The sequence below is a fragment of the Cyclopterus lumpus genome, chromosome 11 (genome assembly GCF_009769545.1).
Source record: "Cyclopterus lumpus isolate fCycLum1 chromosome 11, fCycLum1.pri, whole genome shotgun sequence".
NCBI lineage: Eukaryota > Metazoa > Chordata > Actinopteri > Perciformes > Cyclopteridae > Cyclopterus > Cyclopterus lumpus.
The window spans coordinates 14,892,147-14,916,973 of NC_046976.1; the positions used below are offsets into that span (position 1 = coordinate 14,892,147).

At 41.9% G+C, this 24,827-nt stretch overlaps 1 protein-coding gene and 1 long non-coding RNA gene across 2 annotated transcripts; one reads left to right on the plus strand and one right to left on the minus strand.

Annotated features, from left to right (window-relative positions):
• Nucleotides 1-18,181: 18,181 nt before the first annotated feature.
• On the plus strand, nucleotides 18,182-20,468 carry LOC117739594 (uncharacterized protein PF11_0207-like). The gene is made up of 2 exons (XM_034546107.1): nucleotides 18,182-19,512; nucleotides 20,297-20,468. Exon 1 carries the CDS (start codon nucleotides 18,333-18,335, stop codon nucleotides 19,407-19,409), a length of 1,077 nt encoding a protein of 358 aa, XP_034401998.1. The 5' UTR covers nucleotides 18,182-18,332; the 3' UTR covers nucleotides 19,410-19,512; nucleotides 20,297-20,468.
• A 1,809-nt stretch (nucleotides 20,469-22,277) lies between these two features.
• Nucleotides 22,278-24,827, minus strand: LOC117739292. The gene is made up of 2 exons (XR_004610157.1): nucleotides 24,778-24,827; nucleotides 22,278-24,590 (listed from the first exon to the last, which is right to left on the minus strand). It is a non-coding gene; the product is annotated as an uncharacterized LOC117739292 (long non-coding RNA).

Here is a 24,827-nt window from a genome sequence, read left to right on the forward strand (position 1 = left end):
TAATGAGCATTTTGCAGGAAAGAAACCTGGATGAGCACATTTTCAAAGTTTAAATTGTCCTCATACAACTGCGGCTGGGTGAACTTGATCTAAGCCGAATTAAATGGCACACCCACGTGACTAGTGTAAAGCCCACAGTCGCGTTTCAGCAGCTATGTATTGCTATGGGTAAGATGGAAAACATTATATTGATGCGGATCCATCTGGGTGAATAAAGATGGTGGGCATGGTGGAAGTGAACAGCTGTTGGCTGCGCGTGTTATATTTGGGGGGGTTACATACTCTGTAAATACTCTTACGCATACATATGAGAAACACACACGCATACATATATACTTCTGTGTCATATACACATACATATGAAATGCTTACATGCATACAGGTGAAACATGTATACGTATATGTTTTCAGTTATATGTATGTATGCTCTTACATGAGGATGTGCAAGCGTCTCACATGTATTCATACAAGTAATTTCAGTAGTGACCGTGAGTGTTTCAGTAGTGAGTGTACGAGTCTTTCATTAGTATGTGTGTAAGTGTTTCAGTAGTGAGTGTCAGAGTGTTTCATTAGTATGTGTATAAGTGTTTCACACTGCAAAAAAAGGAATTTCAAGAAAGTAAAAAAAGCCTTGTATCAAGAAAATAAGTCTTATTTTTTGCCCAAAAAGAATATTAATCTTGTCAAGCATGTTTTGATTAGAAAAATTATCTCATTTTAAGAAAGTATGCCTTACTTTATCTTGATAAGATATACCAGCTAATTTTGAGCTAGAATTAACCAGAAACAGACTATAACAATGTTTTACAATAAAACCCAGTGCAGTGACAAGATTATTTGCCTTATTTTAAGAATAAGACCATTTGCACAATTTCTCAATTTAAGAATGCCATGAAACAAGGACAATTAAAGTTTTTTTTAAATTATTATTATTATTATTTCCATTGCAGGGCAGAACCTGCTGCTTCATATCTAACATATTAAGATGACAGCAGACTTGTCTATACAACACACAACATAATACAAATAACCATGCTGAATGAAAACTGCATGGCCCATAAACAAAACAAAATGAAAAAATGCATCCTCAATTGCATCCTGAATCACAAAAGAACATGCAGTATCCTGCAGCATCGGCATCTGACTGTTAATTGATTGTTCATCTGAAGAAGAAAGAATCATGAAACAACAACATTTGACAGTCAAGAAGCACAGTTTGTGGCACATAATGTTAACACATTAAACAGTGCGCCTTTTACAGTCCATCAGATGAGGTTCTGTGTAGCCCAAGCACATCTCCCAGATAATATTTTGTAAGGACATATGCCACATCCTTGTGAGTATAACTATAATATGGAGTGAAATCTACCAGATTATCAGATGCTATGAGTTCAGTTGCTTGTGCCATGTTTGGAATCTCTATTGTATATGCCATGTAATTTCCATCATAGCAAACAATAGTATGCTGCTGCAACTCAAAACAATATAATGATGAGTTAATTACATAGATATTGCTCACAAGTCCAAACTCAGGTAAATCATTGGAATTAACAGCAGTTATAAGTAATGTCTTCTCCCGTATATATTTATTACCATTTAGATTAATCCATTTAACAGACACTGCATTGTCTATGTCATCAGTTCCAAGGAAAGCCCTTGTTTTTTCTTTCAAATACGACATGTTGCGTATTTCTGAAGTTGGTCCCAACGCACACTCATTAAAACAAATTGGGTGTTCAGAATGACTTACATTTTGACAACATTCATACATTTGATTAACATAGGATATTTGAGTTTTCTTAAGCTGTAAGCCATAATCAGCAATATTAAAAGAATAAAAGGCTTGCAATATTTCAGTTGATTTGTAATGAATCCAGAATGCATGACATTTTTGTTGTTTTAATTGCATTACAGAAAATAAAGAACTTTATCACAATATTCTAATTTCCTGAGACAGTCCTGTACATCTTGCACCCTGTTGTCCACCACTGCTTCATCCGTTTGATGCTCTCGGTTTTGCACCGTCGCATCAGCTGGCCTGTATGCCCACGCATTCACCGCTGAAGAGGCTTCCGGGCTTGCTGTTGACCTCTCTCTCCGTGAGTTGCTGCTGCCACTTTCCAGGTGTTCGTGGTGGTTTCTTCTAATGTAATACCATAGCGAGTTGTAGACTCGATACTCTTTGGTGCATCCATCAATTCCACAAACAACGCGAAAATCTGGACTGCGACTATGAGCAGTATTAATATGACTCAATAAAGATTTGAGAGTGAGAGCCACGAACACAAAGCAAATAACACAGCGCCAAATCATTTCCCCCGTTTTTAGCCTGAGTTAACTAACAGTTAGCTAGCTAGCTGGAGTCCGACCTGCGTTTGCCCCTGCTCTGTCTGACCCGTCTGAACCATGACCTGGAACGTACCATAATTCAGTGTCTTATGACGGCAAAAACGACTTACCATTTATCAATTATCAAATGAGTGTGATTCGATTTCAATAATTATAAAGTAATATGAACTTATTTAGATGAATATAATTTGTATAAATGCAAAATAAACTCATTTAGGCTGAGTGCCCACCCCCGCTCCCTCTTGGAAGATGGTGCAATCCACCCTGTCGCGCTTCTTTTTTTTTTGGAGTCCGTTGCAATTTTAATTAACTAGGCCTATGCAGCAGCTATTCCGGAGGTCACCTGCTGCTGCTCGACATTTATGTCAAAAGATGGACAAACTGGACGAGGTTGCAATTGCCACACTCAGAGGTATGCTACAGGGGTTACTTTTATGTTGTGCTGCCGTTGTTTAGCTACCTATCTTAATGATTTGCTAATGGGCTAAAGTTTAGCAGCTAGCTAATCTACATCAAAAAAACGTCTGGTGTTGCATTATGATTTCCATCTAGAAATAGGTTCAGTCTAATTAAGCTTTGGTTCCATTTTGTAAATGCTGAAAAAACAGCAACACCTGAAAACATTACGGGTTAATTGATTAAGCAGTGCACATGCCCAGGCCGGAGCCGGAGCCATTGGAAGCTCTTTTGCGCGCACAGGACCCGGTTCAAGGCTCCTGAGTTTAATCTGTATGCTAACGCCTTTGTTTAAAGGTGCCATTTGTGGTGCCAATTGTCTATCAAGCTTTACAAAATATATTAACTGACATGAAATGTGAATGCATTGTATCTAGCAATATATGTACTGGTAATTTATAAATGCTGTCAAATTCACTCACTGCTCTTGAAGTAAAAATAGGAAACATTTGTAAAATGTCCAAACAGTGCTTATTGTACAAGGGGTGTTGGCAAAATGTCCTCACCTGCTATGTTAAAATCTGAGGGAATTCAATGATAACCTTTGTTTCTTGGCCCTGACTAACTGTTCTATATTCCAGCTGCTAATATTGGAGAAGACTTACTCCCCTCGCTTTCCCGAGATGACATCAAAGACCTCTTTCCTGGTCCTGAAAATTTCTTGAGGCGGCGGGCTATATGGCTTGTTGTAAATAAAGATGAAAAGGTCAGGTTTGTCTTTCACAGTGCAACACAACTGTTTAACAGTACAACATTTTTCCAATATCACAGTTTAAATCTGGTTCATATACATAAATATGTCATTAGTTTAGACATTTCTGCTTTGAGTCCATTTCAACAGTGGATATAAAATAAAAAAGTGCTTTTTTAATCCCCAAAATTATAATTCTTAAACTAACAAGTAAGAACATACTGTGACAAAGTTACACAATAAATGTTTGCAAATGTGTTTTAGGTGGATACTGCTCCCAAAATTCAGCAATCACCCCCCACTGGGGCCAGTGACTTTTCAAAAGAGGAGGCCAATACTTCTAAATTTGTGACTGTCAAACCCAGAATACATAATCTTCACAGACAGTGAGCTTGAACAGGTGCGACGCTCCTACTTTGAACAGAAACGGCTGGGGACCGAGCACAATGTGACCCTATCCAAGGAGCTCTTCTGCCGACTCATAAGAAACACTATGATTAACATGATCTCCATCGCAAGAGCCACAGAGGACTCCAGATACCCCACCAAACATGAGGTGAATGCCATGGCAAAGCGACTGGTGGATTACTATCCAATGATAAAAGACAGGTCATCAAACAATGAGTGGGTGAGTAGATTTTGTCACTTTTGCTTGTTGCTGGTATGTGTTAATACTGAGATTTATGTTCAAACAGTGCAAAATCGTGACAGAAAGTTCAAATGGAGCAAGACATTGCCGAAAGCTATAATTAGAATATAAGAAAGTTTGAGCCTATTGTCTTTTTTTTTCAATGTTAACTATGTATGCCTCGCAGGAGCATGTTGTCAAAAAGCTCATGAAGAGACTCAAATGTCAGAAGTCCAAAGAAGGCCAAAGGTCCTCCTTCCAAGAAACCACGACAAGAAGTCAGTTCAGACGTTGCAACTACTGACTATGACGGAGATTCCAGTACATCCACCATTATTCTGGAATGGTCACCTGTTAGTCCCATGGGCATCCCAGTAGATCTGTCACCTAGAACCAGCACCCCAGCGCAGAACCGGAACAGTGATGAAGAATGTATGTATTGTATTACATTTAATTTGTCAGTTTTACTTGTTAGTTTGGAAATCTCATGTCCCCTTTCCACCATAACATTCCTGTAATGTCTTTAGCTTGTTCAGTTGACATCATGGACAGCCAGAAAATCCAAGCAAGACACTACAAGACCCTCCAAGAAATGTACAAGTCCAAAAAGCCAAACAAAGCTGCGGTAACTCATTTGCTGAACATGGAATTTGAGTCTCGAAGACGCTTTATCACCTCTGATGTTTTAAAGGAGCAAGACAGAGCAACAAAGATTCTAGAGGCTTACCCTTGTTTCAGATAACTGGATCATGTAAGTAATGTTGTTGGTTTTTTTTTAAGAAGAAGTCATCAGAATGTACTTTTTTTCAGTTTTTTTTTTTTTCTTTATCTGAATCTATTTTTCAGGTGCTGGATGAGCTGCAGCGAATCATCCAACCGACCAACTCCCAGTACATATCAGAGATGCAGAACAGATGGAAAACCTTCTATTCAAAGGTCCAGTTTTATGGAGTGATGAAGAAGGCCATGAAGCCTCCTAATACTTTGAATGGAGGTGAAGTCACAATACATTGACTTGTTCATTTTATATAATAATGTCTCGTAATTATTTGTTATGTTAAAGTTTTTAATGGTACCACCTTGTATTGTCCCTTTTCCATTAAACCAGTGGAGCATATCACAGCTGTCTTCAGATCCCTGCCACTGCTCTTTCCGTCCAGCACTTTGCCACCGAAGAAACTGGGCTCAAGCAGCGAGGCTCTTTTCCATGTCATAGCGGTGAGATTTACAGACTTACTGAAACATTTCTTAATGTATGTTACAGTTTTTCAAAAGCTCCAAAGGGGAAGTGTTTTCCATAGTGTACTTAATGTAGTACTAACATCATTGGAACTAGCTGTGCATTCAGCATTTGCAGTGGGCTTAATGCTGAGGGGTTACTATGACTGTGTTTTTAAAGTACAATATGATTTCACTAATGTCCAAGTCTAAGTGTATGTTACTTGCAATGTTTTTTCTAATCTTCTTGATTTATTTGTGTCATCTAGACTTCCGAGGATCCTAATGGTTTCATGCAGCAGCGACCCCTGTCTTCTCCGGTTCTGCTCGTTTCTGAGAACAACTGCATGATCGCCATCGGAAAAACACCTGTTACCACCTTCACCATGGACAGACTTAATGAGGGACTTCTCTACGTCATGGCATATTACTATGCCCTGCACATGACCTACCCCAAGTGCATTTCTACACTACTGTCAGTACTGCAGACAGAGGTACTTCAAGATTCAATTCATGAGCAGGATTTGACCCTCACTACAAAAAAGCAATGGGTGAGTGGAAGTCATTCAGTGAGTGAGTCCCTTTGTCCATCACTCTGCCCCACTCTTCCTGTTATAAGACTTTCAAAGAAAATTGATGTTCTGTTTAAAAAAAAAAGTTCACAGTTAAACACATTTGTTGGTGAGATTGAAAACCTTTCCTGAGGGATAATATATATTATATAATATATTGCTGTAGTATGCTGCTACAATAACTGATGGGTTTTTTTGATAGTGGGGTTCAAATCAAAACTGGCTTTTCAATCTGTTAGATTATGATAGCTCTGGAATGTGGAAGTCGTCCTTTTTTGGATGTTGAGTTGAGCAATTGTATTGCAAAGTTAATAAAAAAAATATTAAATGAGAAAGTTTTGGTGTCTTGATTTAAGACAACATTACTTATATTTGTTATGCTGTTTTAAGAAATTATGTCTTATTTTAACTACTTTTATGCTCATTATCAATCCCAGATTAAGGTGTCAATTCTTAAATTTAATTTAGTCAAGAGACTTAAATTCTAATTTTAAGTAACTTAATCTTAAATTAGGTTTCTTTCATTGCTTGTTTTAGAAGAATTCGGCTTAATTTAAGATTTTGTGTCTAGTTTAAAGTTTCATTTTAGTCTTTCAGAGCCAAGAATTTTGGGCTTATTTTAAGAAATCTTGTCAAGCAAAAAAAGCTTACCCCATTGGCAGATTTCTTTGCTTGATATAGGATGATTTGATTTGAATATAAGATTTTTTTTTTTTGCTTCTTTCTAGAAGGGCTGTTTTTGCAGTGCAGTAGTGAGTGTAAGAGTGTTTCAGTAGTATGTATGTGTGTAAGTGTTTCAGTAGTTTGTATGAACGACATCTCACTAGCATACGGAAGGTATTTCAGTTAAACCGGAAGGCGGAAGCAAAGAGTGCATGTTTTGAACAGCGACAAAGCGCCAATCTTAAAAGCGTGACATTTCAGGGTTATTTCAATCAATATTTTTTTTTGTGATTGAATATGAAGGTGCAACTTCTATATATTTTAATCAGTCTGCAGGCCTTATTCGTAATTGGCAATCACGATGACATCGTTGATTTTTTCAATCGGGTGCTGCGCTGCGTTCAATGCCTACAGCAAGACCCAGGAGAAGAGAGATGTTTGAGAGAGCTTGGTGACCACACCGTTACCCTAAATTCTATGTTGTCTATGGTTCGCTCGAGAGAAGGACCTGATGGAGAGACGGTTGTTTTTTTGGAGTCAATATGTTTTTGTTTTAATAGGTTTGGTGACTTTAGAACTAGAAGAAGAGATCAAGAGATCTCTCTACAAAACCTCTCTTTCTTTACTTCGTATTCTCTTTCTTTCCACAGTCGAAGGAACATTGAACGGACATAACTGCCCTGCACTTTGAATTTCATTACCAGGACCTGAAGCTCAGTATTCTCCCTAAACACCAGGAATAAGAATCCATTAATCATGAGTAAGTCATGTTTGTCCATCCCATACATTTGATTAAAACAATTATTATAATTCTAATCAGATTTTTTACAACACATCATTGTACCACAGACCGTGTTGTCTGTGGTACATTGAATGCCTGAAATGGTTGGACACTGACAGTTGGTATATAAGATGAAGTTTGGTGAACCCAGGTGTCCTTGTTATGATAATCTGCCCTCGGGAGCATCGATGTGCCTTTTCATTTATGTACCGACTGCATCATGTGTGCAATAAATCACAACAGGGCAACGCACACACAATAAATAGACTGCCAGAATTACATCTGTGTTGGAGAGCTGGCAGCGGGGACCTAGGATCGGCAATATTGGTCAGTTGTTTGGTTTTTCTGTCCAGACGTTGCCATGAAAGTTGCTACAGATCCTCTGATGATGACGATGGATCCAAAATGGCTCTGGTGATCCCCTGACTTCTTCTTCTGTTGTCAAAATCTTTTTCTTTTTTGCGAGAGATGTCTCAACATTGTCATGAAATTTAGTACAGACATGTTCTCCTCAGGATACGTTGTATAACTTTTAATTTGTTCCCCGACATTTTTAATCTATGCCTTTTTTTTTTTTTTTTTTTTTTAATTAGCAGTTTATGACCAAATGGCTGCAAAACTAATGACATCATCCTCAGCCGTTCTTTGTGTTTAGTGCGTACAGGCAAACAGTGACATGATGAAGTAGCACAAAAGTGGCACAGTAGCCATTTTCACACTTCACAGAGCATCACATGCATTATAAGAACCGGACACCTGAACCTCTTTGTTTGGGTTAAAATAACCACAAAAGTGTCGTTACTGAAGTACGCAAATTACGTGACGAATAAATCTACTTCGACTTGTTTCACATGAGGACCGAACATCGGCCTCTTGGCTGAGAGATTGCCGTTTGTTGGACTCCTCCCCCTCCATTCCTGCCTGCCCTGTGTGGCTTATTGCAGTCTTTATACTTCAAAATCATACCAATTGTGTGCACATCATTTTTCCGTATAGGAGCTACGAGTGCTCGATGAGACCCGCTCGGACTCCAAGATGGCGCCTGTTCAGATTTATGAGAATCTGCAAAATAAAAAAATTGGATGAAAACCTGAGTGGCGGCGACCAAATCCCAAATCTTATTCTACACCCGTGATCACATGTATAATAATGTGCGGGAAGAGGGGACCGAGGCAGCTCGCCGTTGCACAACAGGAGCGGGAAAGAAAGGGATGAATGAAAACTGGGATGACATTTTCTTTCGTCAAATCTCATTTCACTCCCACCGCCGACAAACTTTCACTTATTACCGGCTCTCTCTCCTTCCCCTTTGAAGCACCCGTCTCTTTTCTTTCCACACTCTCTCTGTCTCGTGAGGCTTTTCCTTCCTGACTTTGTTTCTTCTTCCTCTTCCTCTTCCTCCCCGACCTCCCCCCCCCCCCCCCCCCCCCCCCCCCTGCTGTGTGTGCTTTTCTTGCCCGGCCTTTTATCTCGTCGCCGGCTGCTGGATGACACTTTCCCCTCCGCACGCTGCTGCTCTTCTTGGTTTGAGCACAGCTGTTACAACCGTCCTCGCTCGCTCACTTTTTGCTGACAGACACACACACACACAGATCTTCTGCTTCATCTCTTATGTAAAGTCTCTTCTTTTTATTATGTACCTTGCACACACACACACACCGACCACAGTCTTGAGTCATATTCCAGTTCTCTTCACATAATCTCACACATCACCATTCTCACATTTACACACACACACACACTTTTAACCACTAGCTCTCCCCACCACACATTGGTACACACCCTCTCTCCTCTCGCTCTTTTCCTCCCTCCCATTTATACACATTCTCTCTCTCTCTCATTCCTCATCTGTACCTCAGCTGAGTAACACGTTGCCTCGTCTGAGCTCCTCCACCATGCAGTGAGCACTGCCTCCTCTCCATCCTACTGACCAAACATAAAGAGCAAACAAGAAGGGCGAGCAAGGAAACTGAAGTCTCATCATCTCTCGTCTTTGATGTCCGACTACCTTCTCTGAGAGCAAGAGGAGGAGGAGGTGGAGGAGAAAGATCTGTTTTCACACTTTCCTGACTCAGTTTGTCTCCTCGAGCAGAAGGAGCAGCAGAGGATGCGAGGAAGAGCTGAGGAGCTGAAAAGTTGTCTCTATTTCACTGCGCTGTCCGTCCGTCCCCTCGCAGCTGACCAAACTTTTTCTTTAAAGGCCGAGGAGGAGAAGGTGAGGGCGAGGAGAGAAGGGGAGCGAAAGCATCCCTCGCCACGCTTACTTTTGTGCGCATTTGCGGTCGGAAAGAAAGCAGGACCCTCCTTCCAGAGGCAGCTACCCATGTGGCAGGAGGCTCTGTGGACCCGCGGACGCTACCTGCTGGAGAAGAGCGAGGGGCCCGAGAGCCTGGGAGACGGGTGCCCGGGGTTCCAGGGGGAGGTGTGCGTGGAGGACGAGAAGCCCCAGGACTGGCTGTACGAGTCCTACTACAGAATGAGCCAGCAGCATCCGCTGATCGTGTTCCTGTTGCTGATCGTCATGTTCTTCGCGTCAGGGTGTGTGTGTGTGTGTGTGTGTGTGTGTGTGAAAATAGAGGTTAGTGTACTATCATTGCCAATAAACAGGAAATGTTATTTCTGCATTTCACAACAATTACACAACAATAGTTACAAACAGCCTAATCTGTGACTTGTTTAAATGTGGTCATGTTTACATGTTTTGCTTTTGTCATCAGAGACAAATATACAAGCCGGGCGAGGGGGGTTGTATTCCGATTAAAAACTATATTAACTATATTCCCCCCCCAAAAAACAGAATTGAAGATTATCTCAGATTATTATATCACAAAGAAAACCATGTTTTGTTGTTGTTTTCTTTCCATTGAGGAAAGGAAAGGATCGCTTCACTGTACTAGGTTGAGTTAGCTTCATATCACCACAAACGCCATCGCTCACCGCTAACTTTAGCTGCAAAGCGCAAACTATATTATTCATATATTATATATATTATTTTATTTATATATATATATATATATTTTTCAGGACCTTCTCCTCGCTTGGAGACCGTTCGTCAGTGAGGACATCATGGGGTAACAGCAATCTTTAGGAAATCAACAGGTGGATAAAGTAGCACAATGCATACCAATGTCAGGTTTATGGACCTAATATGATGTTCTTCTTTAGATGACTCAGAAAAGAACTTATTAATGAAAGGAATAATTCAACTTTTTGGGGAATTGAAGGATGGACCCCACTCTCACTATGAAGCTGGAGCCGGACGATAGTTAGCTTAGCATAGAGACTGGAAACAGCTAGCCTGGCTCTGCCAAAGGAGCACTTCTAAAGCTCACACATGAACATGTTACATCTGGTTTGTTCAAAGGGCGGCACCCAGCGATTATGTTTGTAATTGATTTATCTATCAATTATTTTGTCAATCAGTCGATAAATTATCTAAAATAAATGTCTTAAACTTGTCTAATTAATACTTTCTATTCTATCATCCTGTCTTCAAAACAAACAACTGTAATAAGATGATAAACCCTATTTGTCAGATCAGAAACAAACTAGACCTCAAATTCAAAAGGATTTATTTAAACACTTCACAGCTACCATTTTCCTGAACTGAATAATTAGTATTTGTACTTAACTTTAAACTTGAAATGATTATGACATGGATTAGTTTATTCATTGAAGTAATATGCAGTTAAGATTGTCTCACACTCCTCTCACGGCTCACGGTGCCGCTAAGTCACCGTGTTAATCACAGCACCTGCTAATCAGCCTACCCTTCACACTGTCCTAGTTCTACTAAGGCTATTACAGTAAACAGAACATGAATAACAACTGATTGCGTTACGTTACGTTACCACAACAGCAGCAGTGCAAAAATTAATTTTGAACACGGGGAGGCGATGAAAGAAACATGAAGAAAATCCATTTTAAGTGACGACTTCGACCAGTAACACGCTCCACGTGTTGACAATCCCGATGCACAGTTCATCCTGCTTTGGCCGCTGTCGACAGGATGCTTTTTCTCTAAGTGTTTGTGCACAGCAGTTGCACTGCTGCAATACGCCATTTCCAATTTGCAGCGCTCACAGAGCCCCAATTGGTTGGGTCTCTTGCCTAAAATACTTCCACACTTTAGAGGATCACAGACCAGCGTGTTCTCAAGGGGCAAAAGCATGCTTTGATTGTGCGAGGCCATTATCGCGCCGCGCCGCCACACATTATGCAAATGCACTTTTGTTCAATCGGTGCTGAAACCACGGAGAAATGTAAAAATGTCAATACGGCGTTTCACGGGGGGGGGCGTTATGTGCCAGATGTTAGTTTTTTTTCTTCTTCAGGCCAGCTGTTTCCCTTCTGTCCACAGTCTTCCTGCTCAGCTGTCTGGATGCTGCCACATGATTTGTATTCATTGTACAGACATCAGTCTCTCAGCACGACAGTAGTAGAGATAACCAGTTTGTGTCCAGATTTATCAAAAACAATAAGATTCATTAAAAGACGTTTTTCAGAATAAAGGCGCACTGTGTGTTTTTTAAATGCTGTGGAATGCTGTACATTTCATTTCCAGCAGCAGATCCTATTTCGGCTCACTCTGAATAAAAGAAGAGTTTTGGCGGTTGCACGAGACTGAATGAGACGGGGTGGCCTGAGTGCATTTGTGCGTGAATGTTTGTGTCAACATGGGCGGCCGTGAAGCGGCACTTTAAATTGCAATGCCGGTTTTCGAGAGCGGGATGAGAGTTTAGTTCGCAGCTGTGTAGGTGTCGGTGCCTTTGTCAAGCGAAAAGTGTCGTTTTGGACACAAACACAAACCACGAACACAAGCTATTGTATCTCAAGTCCTGCTTTTGTGTTTTTAATGAAATAGCCGCACAAAAGGAATCCCACTCAATGCTTTGATTGTTGATGTTTCAAAAGGAGTGTTTTCGCTTATATATGTTCAAGGTGATCTGTAGACTTGGTCTTTTCTCTCCGTGTGCGCCATGTGCTCTCTGAGTAGCGAACTGGAGGCCAAGGGCAAACTCCAATCAGACAGTGAGGGGGACCAACCGGGTCGGGAGTAGGTGGCAGCCTCCGAAATAGATTGACGGAGTAAAAACCACGATCACACTTTCAATTGCATTGACAAACACCCACCAGATCAACGGAAGTAGCACACTGGTTAATATTTAACATGGACCGACGCCGTGGTATAAACAGACTGGGTTTAAGCTGCGTGGTCGCCCTGTGGGTGATCAACATGCTGCACACGGTGCGTTCAAGACACAGAGCGGCAAACATCTTCGGCACGCACCTCGCGAGATGCATTCACAGCTGGTGTGTTCTGGAGGTAACGCAGAATAGTGAGGGGGGGAAAAAAATCAGCTTTCTTGTAGTCGTTGGAGGCATTTGATGACCCTCCCGCAGCGGTTAAGCACTCGCTCGAGGCCGTCGCTAAAGTCCTGTTAACATTCAATTGAACTCGCATGCAACAGGGTCGTTCCGGGCGGACCTCCACCCAAATCGATTCTTTCGCCTCTATTAAAGACAAATCAATAGAGCTTATTGCCCCCCCAGGGGGTCAATTTAATTCCCTGTTTTCTTCTTCTGGGGCTGTAGTGTGTCTTCGTCTTTACAATGTCCCCTCATAATTTCCCCATCATTCACAGTGTCAATCAACAATACTATTTTTTTTTTTTTATTCCAATTTGTTCCCGTTAAGTAACAGACAAACCTGTCTGTAGTTATGGAGTGGTGGTTTAGCGAGGCGTGTGTCTTTTATAAATAAATATAGAATAAATATAGAGGGTAGGGCAGGTTTAGCTGGGTGCCAGCCGGCCGAGGGAGGGGAGGATGTTGTAAGTGTTCTGGCTTCATCAGCGAGTCGGCAGAAACTGGAGTGAGTGAATGTGGTGTTCATAAGACTCCTCCACCCTTATTGTGCAGAGTGTGTGTGTGTGTGTGTGCGTGTGTGTGTACACTTGCATTTGTGTTTGGGTGTGTTTCTCAGGAAGTATCTCATTTCCTTCTTGGTTGCTTATCTGTACTTTTGTGTATATATATATATATATATATATATATATATATATATATTTAGACAATTATCTATCTTGTTGCCTTGAAGTTGTATTGATTTGGAACGTGTAAAAGTATGCGTGTGTGCTTACTGTCACGCCCACATGTGTGCACGCCCAGACAGAACCGGTGGCAGTATGTTAACCTAATGACACCATTTGATCAATATTATCTGGGGCTGGAACATAGGAAATCTGTCAATGGTACAAGAAAATTAAAAAAAATTAACGCAACACTCATTTCAGTATATGGTTATTTGCAACCCATTTTCATGATATATTAATACCATTGATTTTGTTCCATCTCAGCGATAGATTGGTAGTGCTGGGCAGTGAGAGCTGTGTAATGATGGATCATCGGTCTGTTATTTAGGGGTTTGAAGGTGAATGAACGGGGGACACGGATGCATGAGGTCAGAGTCACCACAAAGCACCGAAAAACACACACTAACACATATGTAAAAACATTTGACTTTTTGTTCATTTTAACTGGATATATATATATATATATATATATATATATATATATATATATTTAGTAGGTGCTATTATTAAGCTAACCAATGCTATAAACAACCCAAGAGCATTAAAGTGTCATTTCACCCACTAAGTCCAACCACTGCTTGATTTTTTTTAAGGGCTTAAGAGATGAAACCACGACCACTTCCATAGAAATAGTGAAATATCGATATGACAGCACTGAATTTGATCTTTCTCCGCCTGCTCTCCTTCCGACTGTCGTCTTTCTGGTACCGGGAATGATCAAACATACGTTATCCAGCTAACTAGCCAATCTAAATGAGTCAAATGAAATGATGTAAAGCTTCAGCTACACACTCTTGTCACGGCCTCGGAAAGCACTAATCATTCACCAGATTTCTTTTTTGTAATGTTCCGATGGCTTCGTTCCCACTCGGTGCTCTAAATGACATCACCATCTTCCCCATGTGTTTTACTAACTATTTTCCCTTTCGGTACATTTTTTCCTGGTATTGAAATGTTTCATACTGGTTTGTTCCACTGGGCCGCCGTGCCCTCCTGGCATGGGTTACGAAATGACCATCTATATCTATATATATATATATATACACACACACATATAGCATTGACGTATTGTTACTCTTTCCATTTCTGAGATCTTGTGAGGTTCATCTGTGCGCTGTGAAGAGAGACTGTATATATATATATATATATATATATATATATATATATATATATATATATAAATAAAAAATAATTAAGTCATGTTTTAGGGCTGAGGAAAAAAACGTGTAAAAGACTTTAGAGAATCAAACCTTTCAACTCATGACATCTTCTATAAATATGATCAGGACTCCAGAGAAGCTACATTTTATGCTCCAGATTAGTTTAATAATTTGGGTCAAATGCTTGATGCTCTGCAACCTTTGACCTCCCTGTACATTGCAAATGGAGCACTCCAAAGTAAAGGTTTGTTGATTATTGATGAGTTTAATAACCGAGCTGAGAGCGGATTGAAGAAATCTTCCACGAGTGCTGCGTCATCATGCACGATGAATATTCAACAGGCACCAATACATGGAAAGTGCATACACCATCGTGATTTCAAGCAACACAAGCTTCCCATATCCCTCTCTGGCATAATATTATTTGGTCTGTTTGTGTGCTGTCACCGCTGAATAATTAGATTACTGCATTTTCTCTTTTTCGGGCTGCTGCTGCTGCAATGTCTCCCCCGTTCCCCCTTTTTTTTTTTTTTTCTCCCAGTATAATAGCTGGATAAGCCAGACTGGGCTAAAAAAAGGAAATAATTGTTCTGGATGACAATGCGGTATATTGTGGCAGGCCGGCACACAATTCCCTCCCTCTATGCCGTGTCGAGGGGAAATGGCTTTAAATGGTTTCAAAGGGGTTTTAACAGGATTAGATGTCCCACAATCGAAAAAAATGTCAAAGTGAAAATACTGAAGCGGGGAGAGAACGTCTCTCCCCGCTTCCTAACCTGCAGTCGCTTGTTTGTGTGCGGTTTGTGCAAAATGTGTTTTGAGGCCAAAGGCTGTGGGCCTCTTGTCACCGGCGTCCACTCAGGTATCCCGCCGCTGTTTGAGTTTGAGTTCACGTCCTCATTGGGATTCAATCCGCGCTCCAGACTGACTGTATAGCTGGCAGTCGGATCCCTCGGGATCCCCTCGCCAGACCCTGACTCATACTACCTCCACCGCCGTTGATGCTGCTCTAAATCTCAGCACTATGCTCTCTTCCTGCATTTGTTCTGGCAAAACAGCTCCTGCTATTTTCAAGCAAGCGGCTCCAGTCAATAAACTGTCAAATCAGCCTGCAAATTCCAGGTTGAGTCTGTGACATCTTTTCATTCTGTTACATAAAAAGCTGCTCCGGTTAAGTGAATCGAGTACATTTCTCTGGCCTCGCCGAGGTTCGTTTTTTACTGTGAAATCTCAACATGCACTGCTGTTGTCATGACTTTTGGAATAACTTTGAAATGGTCCACGTCAAGTCTGTGAGTGTTGGGAAGCTCTTTCCTCTTTTTGAGCAAATGGTGGTTGATGCTGCTGCTGTTACATAATTCACACGGCCTGAAGGGGACAAAAGGATTTGGGAGAGTATTTTATTTCTTACCCTGACCGCATTTGCGTGAGCGTGTTTGTGTGCGAGGGGATTTTTCCATAGTAAAGTAATCTGAAGAGGTGCTTTCCCCACAGAGTGTACAATTATGTTTCACACACACACACACACAATAGACGATAGACTCCCTTCTGCTTTCCTGTTCTTGGTTTTCTTCTGTTTCATGTTCATCCCCATGAGCACGCTGGAAAATGGTTATTAAATAGTGAGTCACTATTTTTTTAATATCTGTTACATATTCAGTCTGTTGTTCAAACTCTCAAACCAGAGTTGATGGTGGTTGAAAAACTGGAGAGACTATCAAACACAGATTTAGGGGGTCTGGCAGGTGATAAACCAATCAAACAACCGTTGATTACAACAAATGCACAATTTAATTCAATTTAATTTAGTTCGTATTGGCCCAAAATCACAATTTGCCTCAGAGGGCTTCACAATCTGTACACACACGACTTCCTCTGATTCATGTGAGCAGAGACCCTCTAAATCAGGCTATTATTTTTTTTATGATCAGATTAAAACTGCAAGTCAGCATGTGTTTTATTGTACAATGAGATAAGTTACTGTTCTATTAATATATCTTTGACCACACTGACTTTGTATCACACCATTACAGTGGAAATGTAAGCAGACAGCTCTTAATACTCACTTCCAGCAGCAGAGCTGAGACAACATGCTAATTTGATCTGGGTTTGATAATACTAGTGACCCCTGTAACATCATCAAAATAGTTTGAATCATTATTCTTATCTTTAATTGCCGAATTATTGTTGTATTATTGTATACGTTTGTGTTATTACCTTACCACCCACCATTATTTATTTGAGCATTTAAAACGCTTTGTGTGCCTTTTAAACTCACCTGCATTCACCTGAAGTGGTTGCAGGGTGATAATAATCGTTGCCAATAGGGGGCAGTAGCGGCTTTGGTACGACTGGTGCTGTAATTCTTGTCTAAGAGAAGCAGACGTGAAGCCTGGTCGTCCGCTTACATACAGAACATTAAACGCGCGTGCGCAACGCCGCCGCTGTAAATGTTTAATATATAAAATAAGTTTTAATATATAAAATAAATCACCTCAGTCACTTACCCACCTCTCCCACTGCGCGTGCGCCTCTATGAGACTTCAGCTGAACATCTAGTCGTCGTGTCTCAGTCTAAACTGCACGCTCCAAAATACAGAAAGGAGTGGGAATCAAACACTGAATTCAAAGGCTGCTGAAGCCGTTTATTGGAGGTGACACACGGACACTGCCTGTATTGTCAGGCTGATTTATACACCAAACTTTGTGATGTAAAAAAACAACTCAAAAACGTTTATTATTGGCCTCTTTACATGAATAATCAAGTAGTGTAGCAAGTCTGTTCAGTGTGTTACATAATTACTCATCGATATGCACTCAAGGAAATCATATAGGCCTACTGAATAAGTAACAGTTCCTTAATTTTAAAAAAGTATTACATTTGACATATTGATGTTTCGTCAGTTCAGGTCACTTTTACATAAAAAAAAAAACATTAGGATTTATAAATCTACACAAAATGACAACATGTAGGAGGAACTCCGACAGGTGAAGCAGGAAAACCAGGTCCTGAAAGAAACAAACCGGAACCCGGAGATGGAGATGGAGCTCCACTCTAGCTCTGAACACTCCGTGGCACACACAAACACATTGTAAAAATTTTTTTTAAAAAGTTTCTGAAACTTTGAACTGCTATGTTACGAAAACGGTGCGAGCGATCAAAACGCCGATCGGGCCAAATAAAGTCCACACTGTAAAAAAAAAAAAAAAAGTGTAAAATATACGGTAAAATACCGGCAGCTGAGTTGCCAGAGCTTTACCGTAACAAATAAAGTGACACCGTATAATACATTACGGTATGTTTTTGTAAAAACAGCAGTTCTACTGTAAACCTAATTAAAGTATTTGTCAGTGAAAAACATAGTACAAGACTGTATAATATATTACGGTACTTTATTGAAAAGTTGCAGAGTCTTGTTAACGTTCAAAGCTTTAAATCATTTTTCTACATTAAAGTATGGCGATTCACTGCAGGGCCAAAATTTGAATGTGCATAGCAACATGTTGTATCCAAGGGGATTTCCCCGATGATATGACATCATGACATCCAAGGGGATTTCCCCGATGATGTCATGACGATGTTGTGCCTTTGATGCTGTCCTCAACTGGATAGAATGCATATATAGAACCTGTGTGCTGGGAAAGATTCACATCTATTTTTACAATCGGACCAGCATTATTTCTTGGAGACGGATTTATTCCGAATTTTTTTAATCTGGATGCAATACGTATGTCTTAGAAGGAAGATTAACCCTTATTTAATACTGAATCAGAGTTGGGAAAACTGTGACCTGCTGGAACAGGAGGAATTGTCATCAACCCAGCAGCTGTTGATGGAGGAACTCCGACTGGTGAAGGAGGAACTCCAACTGGTGAAGGAGGAACTCCGACTGGTAAAGGAGGAACTCCAACTGGTAAACAAGAAGAACCAGGACTTTACCAAGATCCACTCGACCTTAGAGACGGAGCTCCAAGAGGTTAAGGAGGAAAACAAGTTTCTGAAAGAAACAAACCCAGAGATGGAGAGGGAGCTCCAACTGGTAAAGGAGGAAATTAAGGTCCTGAACAAAACGAAACGGACCCAGGAGAGGGAGCTCGCACGGGTGAAGGACGAAAACGACTACCGGAGAGAGAAAGAATGGACCCAGGAGAAGCAGATGAGAGTGGTGAAGGCGGAAATAGAGGTCCTGAAAGAGACACAACGGACCAAGGTGAAGGAGCTTGCAGTGGTAAAGGAGGAAATTAAGGTCCTGAACAAAACGAAACGGACCCAGAAGAGGGAGCTCGCACGGGTGAAGGACGAAAACGACTACCGGAGAGAGAAAGAATGGACCCAGGAGAAGCAGATGAGAGTGGTAAAGGCGGAAATAGAGTTCCTGAAAGAGACACAACAGACCCAGGCGAAGGAGCTTGCAGTGGTGAAGGCGGAAAGAAATGTCCTGAAAGAGACACAACGGACCCAGGTGAAGGAGCTTGCAGTGGTGAAGGCGGAAAGAAATGTCCTGAAAGAGACACAACGGACCCAGGTGAAGGAGCTTGCAGTGGTGAAAGAGGAAAACAAGATCCTGAACAAAACAAAACAGATCCAGGAGAAGGAGCTAAAAGATATTCAAAAGGAAAAAACACTCCTGGAGGACATCTGTCTCCGACTTAAAAAGATAAAGAGAGGCATCTTTGGCAGGATGGGTCCAAGAAGAGATGAGTTGGACAAGATGAAGAGGAAAATGCTTCAGCCGGAGACGGGGTTATTCAACAGGCTGCAGGACTTCATGGGCATCCGTCATAACCACGTTTAAGCCTGCGATGGCATGTGCAGTGATGCTTCTGTTGTGTGTACAAAATATTGAATGTTATTTATGTCTATTTATTGGCAAGATGCCTAATTTGACAAAAGTCAAAGTGGAGGAACTCCACAGGTCTGTGACCTAATTTGTGGTCTTGGGACTGCATTATTTTTCCACTGTGGAATCTCGATGGTTCAGGTGAAAAAAAAATGATGTGAAAAGAGAAACAGTCCATAATCATGAAACATCTTAAATGAATGGCCCGGCTGATGCGCCCCGCCCCCCCTCCTCTCTACTACCTCCTTCTGTTTCATGGATTGGAGTTCCATTCATACATTGTCATATTCATGTAATGCGTTTATTTGTTATATTGGGCTATACAAAATAAACTGAATTGAATTGAATGTATGAATGGAACTCAAATCAATGAAACAGAAGGGGGGGGGGGGCGCATCAGCAGGGCCAACGCGGGAGGCCGGCTCACCAAGCAGCAGACACCGCCAGGTCCAAAAAAAACATGCTACAAAAGAAATTAATTTAAGATGTTTCATGATTTTGGACTGTTTCTCTTTTCACGCTGTTCATCTGGTCACATGACATCTATTGCATCTGTTCATCCGGGGAGAGGGATCCTCCTCTGTTGCTCTCCTGAAGGTTTCTTCCCTTTTTTCCCTGTGAAAGGTTATTTTTGGGGAGTTTTTCCTGATCCGATGTGAGGTCAAAGGTCAGGGATGTGTATGTGTACAGATTGTAAAGCCCTCTGAGGCAAATTTGAAATTTGTGATATTGGGCTATATCAAATAAACTGAATTGAATTCAAGGAAGTCTAGTTTAGTCAGTAGGTGGCGCTGTGACAATGTGAGCATATACATGTATCATGTGTCTCTACATGTGTCAAGGTGGAGGAACTCCACAGGTCTGTGACCAAATTTGTGGTCTTGGGACTGCATTATTTTTCCACTGTGGAATCTCGATGGTTCAGGTGAAAAAAAAATAAATATAAAGTGATGTGAAAAGAGAAACAGTCCATAATCATGAAACATCTGAAATGAATTTCTTTTGTTGCATGTTTGTCTAAACCAGGGGTGGGCAAACCTTTTGGCTCAGGGGCCACAATGAGGGTCCATTGGACCTGGCGGTGTCTGATGCCTGGTGAACCGGCCTCCCGCGTTGGCCCGGGTGATGCGCCCCGCCCAACCCTCCTCTCTACCTCCTTCTGTTTCATGGATTGGAGTTCCATTCATAAATTGTCATATTCATGTAATGCGTTTATTTGTTATATTGGGCTATACAAAATAAACTGAATTGAATTGAATGTATGAATGGAACTCAAATCCATGAAACAAAAGGAGGTGGAGAGGGGGGGGGGGGCGGGCGCATCAGCAGGGCCAATGCGGGAGGCCGGCTCACCAAGCAGCAGACACCGCCAGGTCCAAAAAAAACATGCTACAAAAGAAATTAATTTAAGATGTTTCATGATTTTGGACTGTTTCTCTTTTCACGCTGTTCATCTGGTCACATGACATCTATTGCATCTGTTCATCCGGGGAGAGGGATCCTCCTCTGTTGCTCTCCTGAAGATTTTGTTGTGGAGTACAACCCAACAATTAATGAGCAAACGGAGTCCGGTGAACTAAAGTTAGTTCTCAATATTTATTCAGTAATGAAAAACAGAGTTAATGCTCCCGTACAGTTAAACGTGCACGGTCCTACGTTGAACACCCAACAGGGTTGAGTGTCCAAGGAAAAAGGCGCTTAAACAGAGTGCGCAGAAGCTGCATATAGGATTCCTCTTATCAGGTCCCATTAGATTAAAAGTCAAAACTGATGCAGACGGGGCAAGGTTTATACCAAGCCTGTCCGGTAGGAGCACTGAGTACTTTCCACTCACACTGGCTCACGTCCATTGGTTGTGGTGGTCTTCATCCATCAGTGTGTGTGCATTTTGTCGGGGTGCAAGGGTGGGGGCATGGCGTTGTCGGCGGGATGAGGTGGCCTTGATAAACACAGCTGCAGCTCCTGAGAACTAGCTGTAACTGTTCTCTCAGCATAGGAGTTGTTCTATGTGTACGAGCATCAGTAAGCCACTGTCTGTCTTCTCGCTCCCTGTTATCAGTGGGTGCTTCTCAACTAACCTTGAGTCCTTGCCCTCGGGCACCCTCCGTTCTTTTCTTGTAGCTTTCTACTGTGGCTGAGCTTCCTCTGTGTTCTTCCCACTCTATGGTCACTGTCCTCAGGGGGCCTTACTGCGCATGCGTCAAAAGTTAAAACAATAAAGTAATACAAGCCTATGTGTCTCAAGTTATTTGCCAACAGTGTAATGTATTTATTTTTTCCCACAGTTTCTTCCCTTTTTTCCCTGTGAAAGGTTATTTTTGTGGAGTTTTTCCTGATCCGATGTGAGGTCAAAGGTCAGGGATGTGTATGTGTACAGATTGTAAAGCCCTCTGAGGCAAATTTGTAATTTGTTATATTGGGCTATACAAAATAAACTGAATTGAATTCAAGGAAGTCTAGTTTAGACAGTAGGTGGCGCTGTGACAATGTGAACATATACATGTATCATGTGTCTCTACATGTGGGCCAACGCGGGAGGCCGGCTCACCAAGCAGCAGACACCGCCAGGTCCAATGGACCCTCATTGTGGCCCCTGATCCAAAAGGTTTGCCCACCCCTGGTTTAGACAAACATGCTACAAAAGAAATTCATTTAAGATGTTTCATGATTTTGGACTGTTTCTCTTTTCACGCTGTTCATCTGGTCACATGACATCTATTGCATCTGTCCATCCGGGGAGAGGGATCCTCCTCTGTTGCTCTCCTGAAGATTTTGTTGTGGAGTACAACCCAACAATTAATGAGCAAACGGAGTCCGGCGAACTAAAGTTAGTTCTCAATATTTATTCAGTAATGAAAAACAGAGTTAATGCTCCCGTACAGTTAAACGTGCACGGTCCTACGTTGAACACCCAACAGGGTTGAGTGTCCAAGGAAAAAGGCGCTTAAACAGAGTGCGCAGACGCTGCATATAGGATTCCTCTTATCAGGTCCCATTAGATTAAAAGTCAAAACTGATGCAGACGGGGCAAGGTTTATACCAAGCCTGTCCGGTAGGAGCACTGAGTACTTTCCACTCACACTGGCTCACGTCCATTGGTTGTGGTGGTCTTCATCCATCAGTGTGTGTGCATTTTGTCGGGGTGCAAGGGTGGGGGCATGGCGTTGTCGGCGGGATGAGGTGGCCTTGATAAACACAGCTGCAGCTCCTGAGAACTAGCTGTAACTGTTCTCTCAGCATAGGAGTTGTTCTATGTGTACGAGCATCAGTAAGCCACTGTCTGTCTTCTCGCTCCCTGTTATCAGTGGGTGCTTCTCAACTAACCTTGAGTCCTTGCCCTCGGGCACCCTCCGTTCTTTTCTTGTAGCTTTCTACTGTGGCTGAGCTTCCTCTGTGTTCTTCCCACTCTATGGTCACTGTCCTCAGGGGGCCTTACTGCGCATGCGTCAAAAGTTAAAACAATAAAGTAATACAAGCCTATGTGTCTCAAGTTATTTGCCAACAGTGTAATGTATTTATTTTTTCCCACAAATCCCCCTTTTCACACCTGATAGGTGTGACTATTCTATTTTAGCCATATGTGTTGTAAACTTGCGTGAGCTACCTGCAGTGTGTGCTTTAACAAGTCATGTTGATGCGTTGTGTGTGTGTGCGATGTAGGTGAGGTCGTCCCCCTTTAGGATCCTCAGTGGCAGGCCGTGATCCAGTCAGTTCCTGCATCACCATTCATGTCGTCAGGGATGCTGTCGGCATCCGGTTCAGGGGGCAACAGGGAGTCATGCCCCGGGTCAGTAGGGAGGAGAGGGAAAGTACCTACGTCTTTATGCGTTGTGCAATTTTTTAGTAGTTATGTTCTTAAACAGTCTTATCATGCAAGCGTAGCCGTGGGGGTCAATTGAGGGGAGCAAAGGGGCTGGACTAGTGGTCAGTTGGGGTCTAGCATGCTCGTCCAGTTTTCACTGGGTGCGATGGTCTCATAGTCATAGTCCGGGGTGTGGATGCTTTTAGGTCTTGCTACGTATTTTTAGGTTCTTCAAAGGCCCATATTAGGAGACCAATTCCTATTATGGAGACTATTATCATTCCCACTATCGTCTTTTTGCCAAAGCCCAACTGTTTGAGCGTCCTGTCGTGGAACGGGAGGTCGTTATGGGGGTAGTCGGGGTCTCCAAAGCATCTAAACATCGCCCTTGGCGGCGGCATTTTCCAAATCTGTTCGTACTTCTGCTAAGGTACGTGTCGGTGCAGTGGCTGGGGCACAGTGTGTCAAGTGATGCCAGGGGGCGCCTGATTTGCCCCTAACCTGAACCGAGTGTGAGGTAACTTCCTTCACTTCGTACGGTCCAGTCCACCTGGGGTCTGTCCACTTGCGCTTGTGAACCTTGACCCTGACCCAGTCACCTACTTTTACTGTCTGTTCCTCTCCTTCCGCTGGCGTTTTCTCGAGAACTTTCGCCACCTGGGTAGAGAGGGCTGAGACAAGTGCTGTTAATTCGCGCATATAGTCAGACTTCTCTATCTGACTGACATCCAAGGATGGCATATGACCTCCATCCCTGGGTGGTCCTGGCATAACCCTTCCGGTCAGGAGTTCGTGTGGTGAGAGGTGTGTGCCTCCCCCTTTTGACGATCTCATGGCCATGAGTGCAGTTTTTCCTTCTGCAGACAAACGTTGCCGCACCGTTACGAAACAAAATAAAAACCCGTACTATTTACAATTTATCAAATTAAAAACCCGTAACCCGTATCGGTCCCCGTAGAGAATTGCCTGCAGTTTTTCCTTCTGCAGACAAACACTGCCGTACCGTTACGGAAAAAATAAAAACGAGTACTATTTGCAATTGATCAAATACGTACTCACTATGACATGAACATTTTAACGGAACCACCAACTCTGCAGGTTATTTATTCGGTTCTTTACTTTTAACATAAAACAATTTATTCTACGTATTCATACTTACACCCGGTACTTTCTGATCACATAATTTAGATTTGTCTATAATACAATATGCAGAGTTTAGTTAAATAGGTACTGCTTACCTTTTGTTTCAGTTGAGCGCGCTCTGTGATCAGATTCCCGAGGTCCGTATGAAGACAACAGCCGCTTGGTTCACTCGGTCCGATCACTCCGATGTCCTGCGGTCAAGGAGAAAATAGTTTAGAAACTCTCTCCCATGAATTACGATCTTTTCCAAACCATCCTCTGCTACCAATTTTGTTGTGGAGTACAACCCAACAATTAATGAGCAAACGGAGTCCGGTGAACTAAAGTTAGTTCTCAATATTTATTCAGTAATAAAAAACAGAGTTAATGCTCCCGTACAGTTAAACGTGCACGGTCCTACGTTGAACACCCAACAGGGTTGAGTGTCC